General features: G+C 41.3%; 1 protein-coding gene across 6 annotated transcripts; it reads right to left on the reverse strand.

Moving 5' to 3' along the window:
* Positions 1–50: 50 nt before the first annotated feature.
* On the reverse strand, positions 51–11,205 carry LOC113421791 (uncharacterized). Of its 6 annotated transcripts, none has more exons than XM_087948164.1 (5): positions 10,994–11,205; positions 10,291–10,390; positions 5,394–5,650; positions 3,870–4,367; positions 51–1,264 (listed from the first exon to the last, which is right to left on the reverse strand). In XM_087948164.1, the coding sequence occupies exons 1-5, from the start codon at positions 11,030–11,032 to the stop codon at positions 800–802; spliced, it is 1,359 nt and encodes a 452-aa protein (XP_087804290.1). In that variant the 5' UTR covers positions 11,033–11,205; the 3' UTR covers positions 51–799. The 6 variants fall into 6 exon arrangements, with proteins under 6 accessions (XP_087804290.1, XP_087804289.1, XP_087804288.1 ...); XM_087948163.1 differs by having other exon boundaries at positions 5,394–5,647; positions 10,270–10,390; positions 10,994–11,167; XM_087948162.1 differs by having other exon boundaries at positions 10,270–10,390; positions 10,994–11,167.
* Positions 11,206–13,984: the final 2,779 nt, after the last annotated feature.

The raw sequence follows: 13,984 nt of genomic DNA on the forward strand, positions 1-13,984 counted from the left end.
TTACCTTCTGTAATTAATAGCTCATGGTAAACAGGGTCGTAAAAAGGCAATTATTGTAAGATATTTAATAGAAATATTGGCTAGTTAAGGATCAGATAAGCATGATAAAAATGGTTCTTTGGAGGATTTCCCCCCAAATAAAAATAAGTTTGCCAACCTAGTCTTTAAGCACTAATTTTGTAGCCAATGATGACCCAGAATTAGAGGCAGTATCTGAAACTCGGTGTGAGAGAACAGACTGGAAAAAAAAAGGAATGAAATTTATCACGCTTGAATCTGGAAGCTAAAACTTTGCTTTAAAAAGAAGATAAATAGACCCAGAGAACCAGTTTGGAGTACTGGTTAAGGTACCAGGCTAGAAACAAGAGACTGAGTTCTAATCCTATCTTGGATAGGAAGCTAGCTGGTAACCTGGGGCCAGCTACTCTGTCAGCCCTAGGAAAAATGCAGTGTCAGACTACTGAAAACAGCAAAGAAAAATTAGGGATTTGTCCAGGCAGTTACCAATAGTTAAGATTGACAAAAATGAAAGGGGAGGGAAAAAACCCAAACCAGTCCCCCAAAATTTCCAGGAAGGGAACTGGAAAGCATGACAACGTTAATTCAGGAAAACAATTTGGGGGAGGTTTTATTGGATTGCTGGACTGGATAGGTAATACGTGAATGTTGCCTTTGTTTTTATCCATGAACAAGGAAAGCAGCTCCAAGGAGGAATTCGTCTCTGAACAGTCCTGTGATCAAAATGTGGAAAGTAAGATGATTATTAAGATAATGTCCTGAGGATACAGGAATCCTTGCTCTAGGTTAGTCCCATGGGTTCATGCAGCAGGCAGGCCAAGTAGCAGGAGATGATCCAGGCCCTCCTCACTTGGTCTTCCATGTTCTGAGGGTGAACCAGGCGCAGGAAACGGAAGCTGAGAGCCTTGTCTGCCAGGCTACGTAAACTCAGGACCTGCCTCTTGGCAGCCTCTTGCTGAGCCGTCAGCTCCACAGGTCCCGCCTGCAGGAATGGAGGCAGTGTGGGCAACTCGCGGCCTGTTCCTGCACTGAAAGTGAGGAAGCCGCTAGGTGCAGCCAGAGCAGATCCATGGATTGAATAGTGGGCCCGGGGACTCCGGAAGCCACCTCGTTTGCCTCGCGTCCTTCCTTGGGTTTCGAAAAAAAGCTCTGCGCAGTCCAGAGCCACTAGCACCATGTCATGATGTTGAAGTTGCTGTTGTGGCTTGAAGGCATCTATGTAGCGCTGGTTAAAGGCAACTGGAACCTGCCAGTGGTGGGAAGAAGAAAAAACTCATTTGCTGTAGGCCCACAGATTAAATAGGCACCTAGAGTCAAAAAGATAGGAGGGGAGGCGGTATATGAGCTAGGCTGGGTGGTTAGCAACATGAGCAATCGTTGGGATTCAACTAAAAAGTCGCCTGTTCCCATAATGGTAAAACAAATGCTTTGGGGTTATTTTTATCCACCAGAATGGGGGTTGAGAGGACCACGCAGCTCCTTCTTTTGTTGCTTCAGCAACCTAAAGATTAACCCAGAGATTTCCAAACTTGGCAACTTTAAGACTTGTGGACTTCAACTCAGTTGATCCTTTGAATTAAATTCAACAGTTGAAGCCAAACCTCTTAAAAGTGCCATGTTTAAAGAACACTGATTTAATTTGATAAAGGGATAAACAAATATACGGGAGTAATATTTACATTTTATTAAAAGTTTCATTTTGGTCCTGTTTATTTGTTTGGAACATAGTTCTTGTTAAGCCAAGGTTTAATGTAACTTTGATCAGATACTAGTTACAACCAAATAGTTTGCAAGCTATAGTGGATCACTAGTATGATTTGTGAATAGGAAACTGTTCACAGTTGGTATGCGATTCTGTCTTCACCCAGTGCCCCAATTGTTAAGAGGAAAGTCTCGCCTAAGCCTTTCCTCCCGTCTAATGCAGGGGTGTCAAACTTGATTTTATTGAGGGCTGCATCAGGGTTGTGTTTGACTTTGGAGGGCCACTCGTGTTGGGCGCCTATGGTGGCCTGAGCACTGTACCAGCAAAAACGGGCTCATGACCTCCGTTTTCGACTGTGACGGCCTTCTGCAACCCTCTGCCCACGAAAATGGGGCCCTCCCGAGCTCTGTTTTTGCTGGCAGAGGCACCGCGGGCTGGTCCTTTGCTTTTTCCAGGGAGGCCCTGCGGGCCAGACCTTGACATCTCTGATCTAATGCTTCTGGATAAATATGATAGGGACCCTGATCCAGGATAGAACGTACACTGTCCAGAAAAATATTCAGTGACATTCAGATAGTCATAAATCTGACTTTGTGAGAAGGGGTATCGGTGGACGTCCTGTTTTTATTTTGACTGACTAAGGAAGAGTTTGAAAACTGGGGCATAAATGCATAAAAGAGTCCAGGGAAACGATTTAACTCTCACTGAAATCAAAAGAAAAAATTTGTGGCAATTTAATATATTCCATTAATTTTAAATGATACTTGAATGTAATTCAGATTTAAGGCACCATGCAGACCAAACAGAAGAACCAGTTTGAGGTAGTGGTTAAGTCACTGGATTAGAAACCAAGAGACTGTGTCTTGGGTACTAAGCCAGCTGGGTGACCTTGGGCCAGTCACTCATTCTCAGCCCTTGGACGTAGGCAAGGGAAACAAACCACTGTGGGGGAAAACCTTGACCAGAAAACTGCAAGTTCTTATCCAGGGAGTTGCCAGGAATAGAAAACTGACTCAAAGGCACACACACAAACCAAGATCAAACAAGAAACGATTTTTTATTCATAATTCCAGGGATGGGGATGTGCTACAGCCTAAAGTTTGATTTTACAAGGAAAATACATAATTATATGGGGTTGGAGAAGTAGGATGCTATGTGCTTTATAGCCTGACCCACTAGGGGACACTGCAGACCTGTATTTAAAGAAACTAATCCTTTCCGCTGTCCTGTAGCAAAGCTTTGGGAACTAAATGTAATTCTTAACTTCAGCTCCGCTCCTGTTACTGTCCCCCCCCCCCCCACATTTATTCCTTGAACAAGTTTTTTTTAAAAATGGGAGACAAGTACACTGACAACTTGTAAAAATAGCATCTTTTCACAGTAGTGTTCCTCAACCTTGGCAATTTTAAGATGGGTGAACTTCCAACTCCCAGAATTCCCCAATCATCCATGCTGGCTGGGGAATTCTGGGATTTGAAGTCCATCACCCCATCTTAAAAGTTGCCAAGGTTGAGAAACCTGCTTCAGAAACCTTCCTTCAAAGGAAAAATTAAAGGCCACCACATAAAGTTTTTGCATATAAATAATCTAAGTGCACTTAACATCTAAGTATTTTTTTTCTCAAGAGGCCACTTATGCATTCCCCCCCAAGTTAACCCAAAATTCAACCTTTCAAGCCATCTCCATGGGAAAGACTTTCTTGAAAGAATAATGGAAGGTAGCCTGAGTTAAATGATGAGTTAACTAATGACTTTATGAACCTGAAAGGCAGATAACCCTCAGTTTAAGAATTCTCCTAAAAAAGGAAGAAAAGGAAGATAAAACGATGATTTTCCCATTATGACAAACTGTTTTGAGGATTGAGAGAAATTCAGATAAATACAATAAGCAGCCATCGAAGAAGACTGAAATCATCAGAGAGAGAGATAGGGACAGACCGACACACACCATCAGTCTGAAGTTTCTCCATCGTCCTTCATTTTTTTTCTATGCTGCTTCAGTATCTGAACAATTCCCATCTTTTTCAACCATGAGACATTAGCTCAAGACATTTAGGACAGCTCAAGGGGACTGGGATGAGGGAAGGAAGGGAAGGAAGGGAAGGGAAGAAAGGAAGGAAAGGAACGAAGCACTGGCAACAGCCACTCACCTGTCGTAGTTTCCGCTCCATCAGCTCTATCCAGCTCAGCCAGTAGCGGCAGGCTGTGGATTCAGAGATACGGAAGCGAAACGCCAGGTCTTGAAGAAGCAGCCCCAAGCGCAACCGAACAAGCACCAAGAAGAGCTGGTTCCCGGGGCTGAGGACATAGGGAGGACCATTCTCCGGACTCTCCCCCTCCTGGAGGAAGTCCAAGAAGGCCCTGAGGCGAGGGTATCCATCAAAGCCTGTGTAGAACTTCAACCACTTGCTGTTAGTCTTGATACCCTCCAGGGAGAAGACGTCATGTTGCGCTCGGCCCTCAAGCTTCCCCCTCACTTGATCGCTCAGCGAGAGGACGGTGGCACCGTTGGCATCCTTCTGCAAACATGGCCCCCGAGGCTCCAGCTGGTACTGTTGGCAGCACAGGTTTGGGTTCCGGGCTTCGGGTTGAGAAATATGGGCTTCAAGATCAGTGAGAACATGACATTTCTTGCCTTCTGCTTTTTCCTGGAAACAAGGCCAAAAGCCACATTGCAGGTTTTTTCCTCTCCTCACCATCTCACGGTTGGTATATTACATGCTAGAAAGGTGCTTTTTCAAGAGGCAAGTGGTTTTTCTTTGAAGACGTTTCACTTGTTATCCAAGAAGCTTCTTCAGCTCTGACTGGATGATGGAGAATGGAAGGATTTATACTCCTTGCAGACAGCTGGTCATTTGCATTCATTTAGAGCAGGGGTCCCCAAACTTGGCATCTTTAAGACTTGTGGACTTCAACTCCCAGAATTCTCCACCCAGCATAGCTGGCTGGAGAATTCTGGGACTTGAAGTTCACAAGTCTTAAAGTTGCTAAGTTTCGGGACCCCTGATTTAGAGTCATTGAGGCCACTTGGAGGCTCGTCTGTGTCCTTAGGACCACCTGAGTAGTTGCACACTGGTGTGAAGCCTTGGAACTACAGAAAGGCTTGTGTTGCGGAGCTGTGCTTTCTGCAGGATGCTTTCTGCCCTGTGCCCTTTCATTGTTGAACACAGGTGCAGGCTGTTAGGGATGACTCTGTATTGTCTCCATCTCAAATTGAAGCACAAATGGTTCCTGCAGTCTGCAATTTTTTCTGGAAACCCGTTTATACTCCCGCACCATTCAAGGGTGTTAATCCCAAAGGGCATAGCTAAATGTCTATGGAGATTCTCAGAAGCACAGTTGTCCCAAAAATGCTTTTTCAAGAGGCAACTGGACTTTCTTGTTTTTCTTTGAAGACGTTTCACTACTCAGGTGACCCTGAGGCCACGGACAAACCTCCAAGTGGCCTCAGTGGCACTCTAAATGAATGCAAATGACCAGCTGTCTGCAAGTAATATAAATCCTTTCATTCCCCACCATCTAGTTAGAGCTGAAGAAGCTTCTTGGATAAGAAGTGAAATGTCTTCAAAGACGAAAGTCCTCTTGGAAAAGCACTTTTGGGACAAACACAACCTGGATGACTGAGAATTTCCATAGACATTACATGCACCAGGCTATACAGGGTTGGCCCTTACCCGAAGTTCCCGATACTGGAGTTCCTGGTCCTCTACAGTTTTCTGCAGGCTGAAGACGAGCTCACTCTGGCGGGACACTGTGTCCTTCAGCTTCCTCACCAGGTTCTTCAGAGCCGCTGCTTCCTCAGGGATGCAGTACAGAGCATGATCGTGGAGAGCTCCCAACGGGCTGGGCTGGTGATGGAAGAGAGGCTGGCTGCCACGGTGTGTCCCCTCACCCGCTAAGGTCAAGTCACCAAGGCATGGGGCAGCTTCTGCTATGGAGAGATGGAGTTCCAAGTGCTTAAGCTGTCATGCATTTGTTAAGCATCTCTCAGGACCTTGGGCAAACTCTGGGAGAACAGTATTGGACGGGTGGGGGCCTGGCATGCTATGGTCCACAGGGTCAGACACAACTTAGCAAGTGAACACCACCACCACCACCTAAGAATCCACTGACACCCATCTCAATTACCATTACAAGGAGTCCTCGAGTTGCAACAGTCCATTTAGCGACCAAAGTTACAACAGCATTGAAAAAAGCGACTTATGACTGATCCTCAAACCAGTCACATCATCTGCTTTGTCACCTGATCAAAATCCCGCTGCTTTGGCAACCTGCATGTGTTTACAACAGTTGGAGGGTCACAGGATCACGATGGCTATTAGTGATCTTCCAACTGGCTTCCAACAAGCCAAGTCAATGGAGGAAGCTGGATTCACTTAATGACGGTACAACTTGCTTAACAATTACAGCTAGTCCTCAGCTTACAATTCGCTTAGTGGACCATTCGAAGTTACAACAGCACTGAAAAAAGTGACTTATGATTTTTCACACTTATGACCGTTGCCGCATCCCCATATTCATATGGTTTACATTCGGATGCTTGGCAACTGGTTCATATTTATGACGGTTGCAGGACTCCAGGATCATCTTTTGTGACCTCCTGACAAGCAAAGTCAATGGGGAAGCCAGATTCACTTAACCACCGTGTTACTAATTTAATGACTGAAGTGATTCACTTAACAAACGTGGCAAGAAAAGTCGCAAAATGGGGCAAAAGTCATTGAACAAATTTCTTACTTAGTAATATAAATTCTGGGCTCAATTGTGGTTGTAAGTCTAGGACTTAACTTATGCTATAGTTTCCACAATACGGTTCCTTTCAAGAATTATAGAGCTGAAGTGCTGAATTGGGACAAGAGAGAATCAGAGTGACAAAGCTATTTTCCCAAAGGCATGTCTGGATAACAGGCCAGTTATTAGGATGATGTTCACACAACACACCTTATCACAATTAGCCAGGCCCATTTTAGCCTAGTGTAGTGTGAAGATGTGGCTCTGTTGATGTACTATGTCCTGAAACAGCAGAAAAATTAATTAAAATGAGTAAGCAGGTGATGAAACCAACTCACTCTCATCTTCAGAAATTGTGAAGATAAGAGAAAGGAAGAGACCCTGCTTTGATATATGTGCCACTCTGACTCCCAGAGAAAATAATAATTTAAATGCATCTATTAATAAATAATAAAAAAATGAGCCAGCTTGTGACATTTCTCAGTCAGATAAATGCTAAATTGCTGGAGGGATGAAATAAACCTCTTTGAATTCCTATCCAAATGAATATATTGTGAGCCACTGAGATCTTAGTATAGCAGTTCCCAAATAAGTCCTACTTGTACTCTGTTCTTTTTAATTAAAATAAAGCCTGTTTTTTTGTCATTTTTATAATTGTTTAAGAACTCTTACCAAGTGAAGTTTTTAAAAAAATGTTTAGACCACTAAGATTAATGTGAACATTATCAAGGGTTGCATCTGAACTTTTTAAAAATTGTGTTCTTGTGTTCACTTTTATTACGTGGTAAAAAAAAGCAAAATAAATGCTATTTGTTTTTAGCTGTTATTCTCAGCAAGTTACTGTTTGATATCAGCAGGGTTGTAAGTTTAATTAATCAGTTGTCTTTCCCAGAGCAGGTAATTCTGCTGCATTCTGCAGTGGGAGTGACAAATGTTATTTACTGGCTGACAACCAATCTTCAGCAGCTGGTTTGGCAGATGTGCAGAGAAATGAAAGTTTGAGATGCACAAAGTCCTTGCTCAAAGCTTAAGGAAATCTCCGTTTTCTGAAGCCTTGGGCTTCAGTTCTCATAGTCTCCCACTTGATGGCTCTGCTGGCTGATTTTAAAACATTGAAGTCCACTAGACTGGCAGAGTACTGTGATGGGGAGGCCTGAAGTAGATGAAAGATGAGAATGCCAGAAAGTTTTTTGGGACAGCCTAATTTTTCTTCTTTGGATACAACTAGAATCCAATTGCTTTCCTTTTTTCTTATTTCTGGTAGATCAACAAAATCAGCGGTGGGCAACTATGGCCCTTTTATGACCTTTTATGACCTGTGGACTTCAACACCCAGAATTCCTGAGGCTGGCTCAGGAATTCTGGGAATTGAAGTCCATAACTTGTAAAGGAGCCATTGTTGCCCACCCCTGATCAAGATGGAGCCACAACTATGCAATCAAAGTCTTACCCGTTTTTGTTTACATGGTTGCGGCTGCCATCTTAATTTTTTTGACAGATTGATCTAATCATGGTTACCAGTAATTCTTTAATCTCCACCACTCTAGGTGAAGATAGAAGGAACAAATGTGCCAATTTGTGTACTCCTGAACATATAAGTGTTCCTCAAATCATGGCAATTGAATAGAAATTTCTATTGCTAAGTAAGGCAGATGTTAAGTGAATTGCCCCCAATTTTATCACCTTTTTGCCATGGTTGTTATGTGAATCATAGCAGTGAAGTGAATGATTTAGTTAAGTGAATCTGGTTTCCTCCAATGACTTTATTGTCAGAAGCCAGCTGGGAAAGTCACAAATGACAATAATATGACCCTGGGACACTGCAACCGTTATAAATACATGCCAGTTGCCAAGCACTCAAATTTTGATCATGTGACCATGGGAATGCTGCAATGGTTATTAGTGCAAGGACTGCTCATAAATCACTTTTCCCCCCAGTACCCTTGTAACTTCAGATGATCACTAAATGAATGACTAAATGAAGTTGAATCTGTATCTGTCAAATGAACTCCAGATTGGCCTATAAATATCTTGTCCTATGATCTGTCCCTTATATTTGACTTCGTGAAATACACAATGGTGCATTTGTTGGAGGCTTAGCATTGTTTTTACCCAGCCAATGGTGGTTTATTTAATATGCCGTGGTTAAATTTAATATGATACATAAACCAGGTCAGGATAGTTTAGGGATTATAATCCATTCTTTGATTGTGGAGATAGCTTGGAAGCTGCTGACTATGCAGAATATGCGATGCTTGATATCCTTCAGGCATTACCTCACATTAATTCTATGAAAACTACAGTAGTTGCCTAGACACTTCTGACTGGCCTTTTTTATAGTAATGATGTTCTGGGCCTTAATATTTGAGACACAGGTATATATATGTGGCTGAACTAGAAACTGGGGGCCATGAGTTCTAATCCTCCCTTAGGCATCAAAGCTGACTGAGCAACTTTGGGCCTATCACTTCCTCTCAGAACCATTTTGGCCTAGTAGTAAGGCACCAGGCTAGATTGTGGGTTCAGGTTCTGCCTTAGCCATGAAAGATATCTGGGTGACTTTGGGCCAGTCAATCTCTCTCATCCCAACCCACCTCTCAGGGTTGTTATGGGAAAAATAGAAGGAAGAAAGCATACTGAAAATGTTTGCCACCTCAAGTTATTTGTAAAAAATATAAAGATGGGATACAAGTAAATAAATAAACCCACCTCATAGGATTGTTGTGGAGAAGAAAAGAGGTAGGATATTATGTACAAAATATAGGCAATCAACTTACAACCATAATGGAGCCTAACATAGCTGTTGTTGAGCGAGTCATTTGAGTTTTGCCCCATTTTAACGACCTTTTTTGCCACAATTGTTAAGTGAATCATTGCAGTTGTTAAGTTAGTAACACAGTTGTTAAGTGAATCTGGCTTCCTCTGACTTTGCTTGTCAGAAAGTCACAAAAGATGATAACATGACCCCGGGACACTGCAACCGTCATAAATATGAACCACTTACCAAGAGTCTGAATTTTGATCAGGTGATCATGCTGCAATGGTTATAAATGTGAAATATGGTCATAAGTCACTGTTTTCAGCACCACTGTAATTTCAAACAGTCACTAAATGAATTGTTGTAAGTCAAGGACTGCCTGAGATTCTCATAATAATCAAATCTGAAGATTTGCAGGGAAAGGGCTGGTTGATGTCCCATGTTAGAAGAAATATGTGGGCATGTGAGAGGGAACCTTCACTTGCTGTGGCATCTCAGTTTGTGAATCCTCTTTTCCTAGAATGCTAGGCTGGTACTGACATGGCCAGCCTTTCAGTGCCAGGCAAAGATTTGGCTTTTCACCCCATTTTTTGAGATTTAAGCATCCAGGGCCTAACAGCACCTTTTTCTCCTTAGTGTGTTTCAATCAGTATTACAGTGGTTATTATTCTGTATTTTTAAAGTAAGTTATAATTGATTTTAATTTCTATTTTTTTTCGTGAGCTGCAAACTGCCACAAGACCTCCTAATTAGACCATAAATATTTTAAATGAAAAATAAAATCAATGAGGATGGGGCGGGGGGTGGGGACAGAATGTATGGCTCCCAGACAGCCTTGGCAGATCAAGGTAGCTCCTCAGGGATAATAGCTACATTGACAAAGCCTCTTGCTCAATGTTTCACAACCCTGGCAACTTGAAGATGTATGGCCCTCAACTCCCAGAATTGGCTGAGGAATTCTGGGAGCTGAAGCCCACATATTTTCAAGTTCCCAAGCTTGAGAAACACTGATCCTGCTTATTATTTCTTGCATATCTATGCAAAAAGATCAGAGGAGATACCAAAGCCATCCTGGAGCTTACAGCTCAGCCTTTTCTTCCTTCTAGCCGGAGAGGATCTGGCAGACACCTTCATCTCTGGCTCAGAGTGTGCATCACAACTGTATGGTGTATCCGAGGAAGCCTGGGGGATTTAGATATGAATTAAAAGTTAGATAGCACTAATCTCTCAGGTGGCAAAAGCACTCTAATGCTCAAGATAACTTTGATTTTTGTGAATGGCTACTGTCAATTATCATGATCGGCATGTGCTCCATTTTATTTCCTATTCCCACCTCCCACCACAAACCAAGGTGTTTAATATACACTTCCCTCTCTCGTCCCAAGGTGTTACGCTTCTGATGAACAGGACTTGCAGGGTAAGAAATGCATTGCATTGGTGATTTTTTTAAAGCTCCACAAGATTCTGCTCCTCTCTTTGCAATTGCTTAATCGACCTCACGTCTCGAAGTGTTGCTTTGAGAATCAGGCGGGTTACAAACCGAATACAAACGGCAGCAACTGTGCACGGTTCCCAGGATCAACCAGCCTTCCCTAATCTGTGGCTGGACTACTACTCCAGTAACTGGCTAAGAGTCATGGGAATTATAGTTAATGCATCAGAAAGGCCTTTAGAGAACTACAAACCCGATCACTGATGCAAAGGAAAGACAAAGGGTTAGGGCTGCAAATATGAAACTACCTGCCTAGAGCGTGTTAGGACCCACGCGCTCTTGCCAATCAATACCTGCGAGAAAATGCGGCTGCAGTTGCTGCCGCTCTCCATTGGCTCCCGCAACCTCGTTTCCGATCCAAAATGGCGATAGACGTGAAACTGCCCTATTTCTTTTGGTGGCACGGTTAAAGTTGGAGCGGGTTGCAGTCGAGGTTCCCACAACCAAAATGGGGGATTACGCTGGAAAGCATTGAAACCGGAGGAAAATGATAAGGTGTTCCGCCAGAAGTTGGGCCCTAGTTGCTGCATATAAATACTTTTCCTTCAAAGAGGTCCTGGAAGAGAATCGTTATGGATAAAAACGCGTTTTTGAGTTAGTAGTTTTACTTTTCTTCCAATATTGTAGCTGAAAGGCCGGCATCAGAATATTTTTTGAAGGTGGGGAGAAGAGGAGAAGAATATTGATCTAATCTAACATTATATGTTTATATATGTTTCAAATAAAATTATTTGTCCAAAGTCACTATTCATTAAACGATGTTAAAAAGTTGTATTAACTTCCCACGAGTTTATTTGCTTGTTCATGTCCCATATTTACATAATAATCCAAGGCAGCAAAAACACACAGGGCTCCTTTCTTCTCCTGTTTCCCCACAACAACTCTGTAAAATGGATTGGGTAGAGAGAGAGGGACTGACACAAAATCACCCAGACTTTCATACCTAAGGCACTTTCTAGCTTGGTTTTCGTAATCACTGATATCTAAATAACAATGGATGGCATGGACAATTAGATAAGAGGACAAATTGGGAAAAGAACACACTTTTTCTTGGCCTTTGCAACAAAAACTACAGTGAAAATTGCAAAAAAAGAAAAAAAAAAAAGAAAGAAAGAATATATATATATATATAGGCCTGTGTGTATATAAAATTATTTTTTACAGCAGCAAAAAGATGGGTTTTTCAATTACAACATTTTTCCAATGTGTCTTTATTTTCAAGAATATATGATAGCAATAATATAGAATTGACATTTTAGAAAAGTATGAGTCATGTGATCTACAGACAACAGTGATAGTAAATTTGAAGGGGATGGAATGAAGCTTATTGCTGAATTCAGGATATAAATTAAATTGTGTAAATCTAGACTGCCAAGCCTGTTGACAGTTGAAGGAAGGAAAGAAGCAGACAATATGCAAGGTTGTAATATATGAAAGCTTAAATGAGTGTTGTTAACGCAGTCCAAAGTAATAATAATACTAAAAAAAAGCTGAACAATATTTTATTTTAGCGCTATCCTTGTTGGACCTGGGATATGAGAACAAAAAGGAAGACATGTCCTTCTTTTGTTGTACATTTGGTAACCCTAAACTTCCCTAGCCTGTCTGAGAGTTGTGGGTGTTGTTGACGTCCAAAACATCTGGAAGGCACCAAGCTGAGGACCTTGCATGACACCACTGTAATATGAGGATGAAAAAATAGTATTGATACCTCATATTTGTACTTCTCCCTTCACATGTTCAGCCAAACCCTTAAAGCAAACTAAATGTTATATATACAAGGAGTATCTATGTGATCTAACCTTCTACACTCATGTTTGTGTGGAAGTTTGGTTCCTAGTGCAAAGAGAAAAGAAGCTCTTACTCCATCTCTCCAAAAGTTATTGCTGGAAAAGAAAGATAAGGTAGAATATTGGAAAAAAGAAAAAAAAATTAAGTCCCAGTGAATTACAAGCCTCATTGGTCATCAAATCCATGTTCAGATAATGTCTTCCTTTGGATAATTCAGTGGCCAGAATTGATTCTGTTAAACTAAGGTTGGAAACAATTTTAAAAGGTGAGCTCTGCACACTTGAGACTTAGTTGCTGCATGTTCTGATTCAGAAAAACAAAAAAAACCTACCATAAACCCCAATTTCATCAAAAAATGTACACAACATATTTTTGAATGCTAGCTAACAGTAAGGAAATCAGTGGGATTAGTATACAGTAAGCAGGATTTTTATCTCACAAACCCTTCCCCAACCTTTTTCCAAATTATTATCAGCAGACTATGTTTTGTGAGAACCTTACGGACAAGGGTTGCCCTAGTAATGAGTTGGTTGAGCTCTAAGTGAATTGAATCATACAAATTCTGGTTCTTCAATTTTACTTTAGCATCTCCTTTTTAAGTTCTTTGTTAAAGAATGGTAGCTTTCATTTCTTGCAACTGGGTGACCTCGGAGATGGAAACATTCCTTGCTGATCTCTAAATGTTGCCACTTTCAAGGTTGGATATGTGTCCATTTATTTTTCTTTCGCCCGGAGAATGATCCTAGGACTGACTTATCCTATGCACTGGTCTGAAGGGACAGGAAATTTCATTCTATAAGAGACCCCAAAGCGATTTGAATGTTTGAATGTATATACAGTCCAACCTTCTAATTTGCTTTGACTGCTGGACAGCATGAAAAACAAAGGCAGCATGGAAATAGGATGTGAAAAATGAGTGTCTATTATGACTTTTGAATCAAATTAAAGGTGAGAGTTGATGTTTTTTAAATGAGACTATTCTTTTAAAGAAGCATTGAAATACACTACAGTTTCACAGCTGGAACTAATGGATAGAATGGATATTATGGGGGATATAATAGATTTGGGGTGAGGTGGAAACTAATATTTCAGATCTGAATCAAGCAGGAGAATCTGGAAAAAGGGAGAGGCATTCTAATCTCTCCTTAGTTTTTTTAGAATTCTGTTTTTTCTTTTTTGAATTCTATTTTTTCTTTCTTTCTCCATTTATCTACATTTCTCAAAATTCATTACTCTAAATTTCTCAATGCTTGACAGGAATTATGAAGATGGAAAAATTCAGTAACTATAAAAGAGGTGGAATCAAACACTCCAAGAACAGTAATTTGCATGATAATTTTAAATCTAATGAGACAGAAAATCTTGGTCACAACTAAGTTATCAATGGATCGAAGACAAGTGCAAAGGCAAATTTTGAAAGATACAGGAAAGTAATTCTTTTGCTGGAACTCAGTGCTCGGTAGTAAGCAAACCTCCATGTTGTGCAGTTTTAA

The sequence above is a fragment of the Notechis scutatus genome, chromosome Z (genome assembly GCF_049901735.1).
Source record: "Notechis scutatus isolate UNSWTSFEM ecotype Mainland chromosome Z, rNotScu1.2, whole genome shotgun sequence".
NCBI lineage: Eukaryota > Metazoa > Chordata > Lepidosauria > Squamata > Elapidae > Notechis > Notechis scutatus.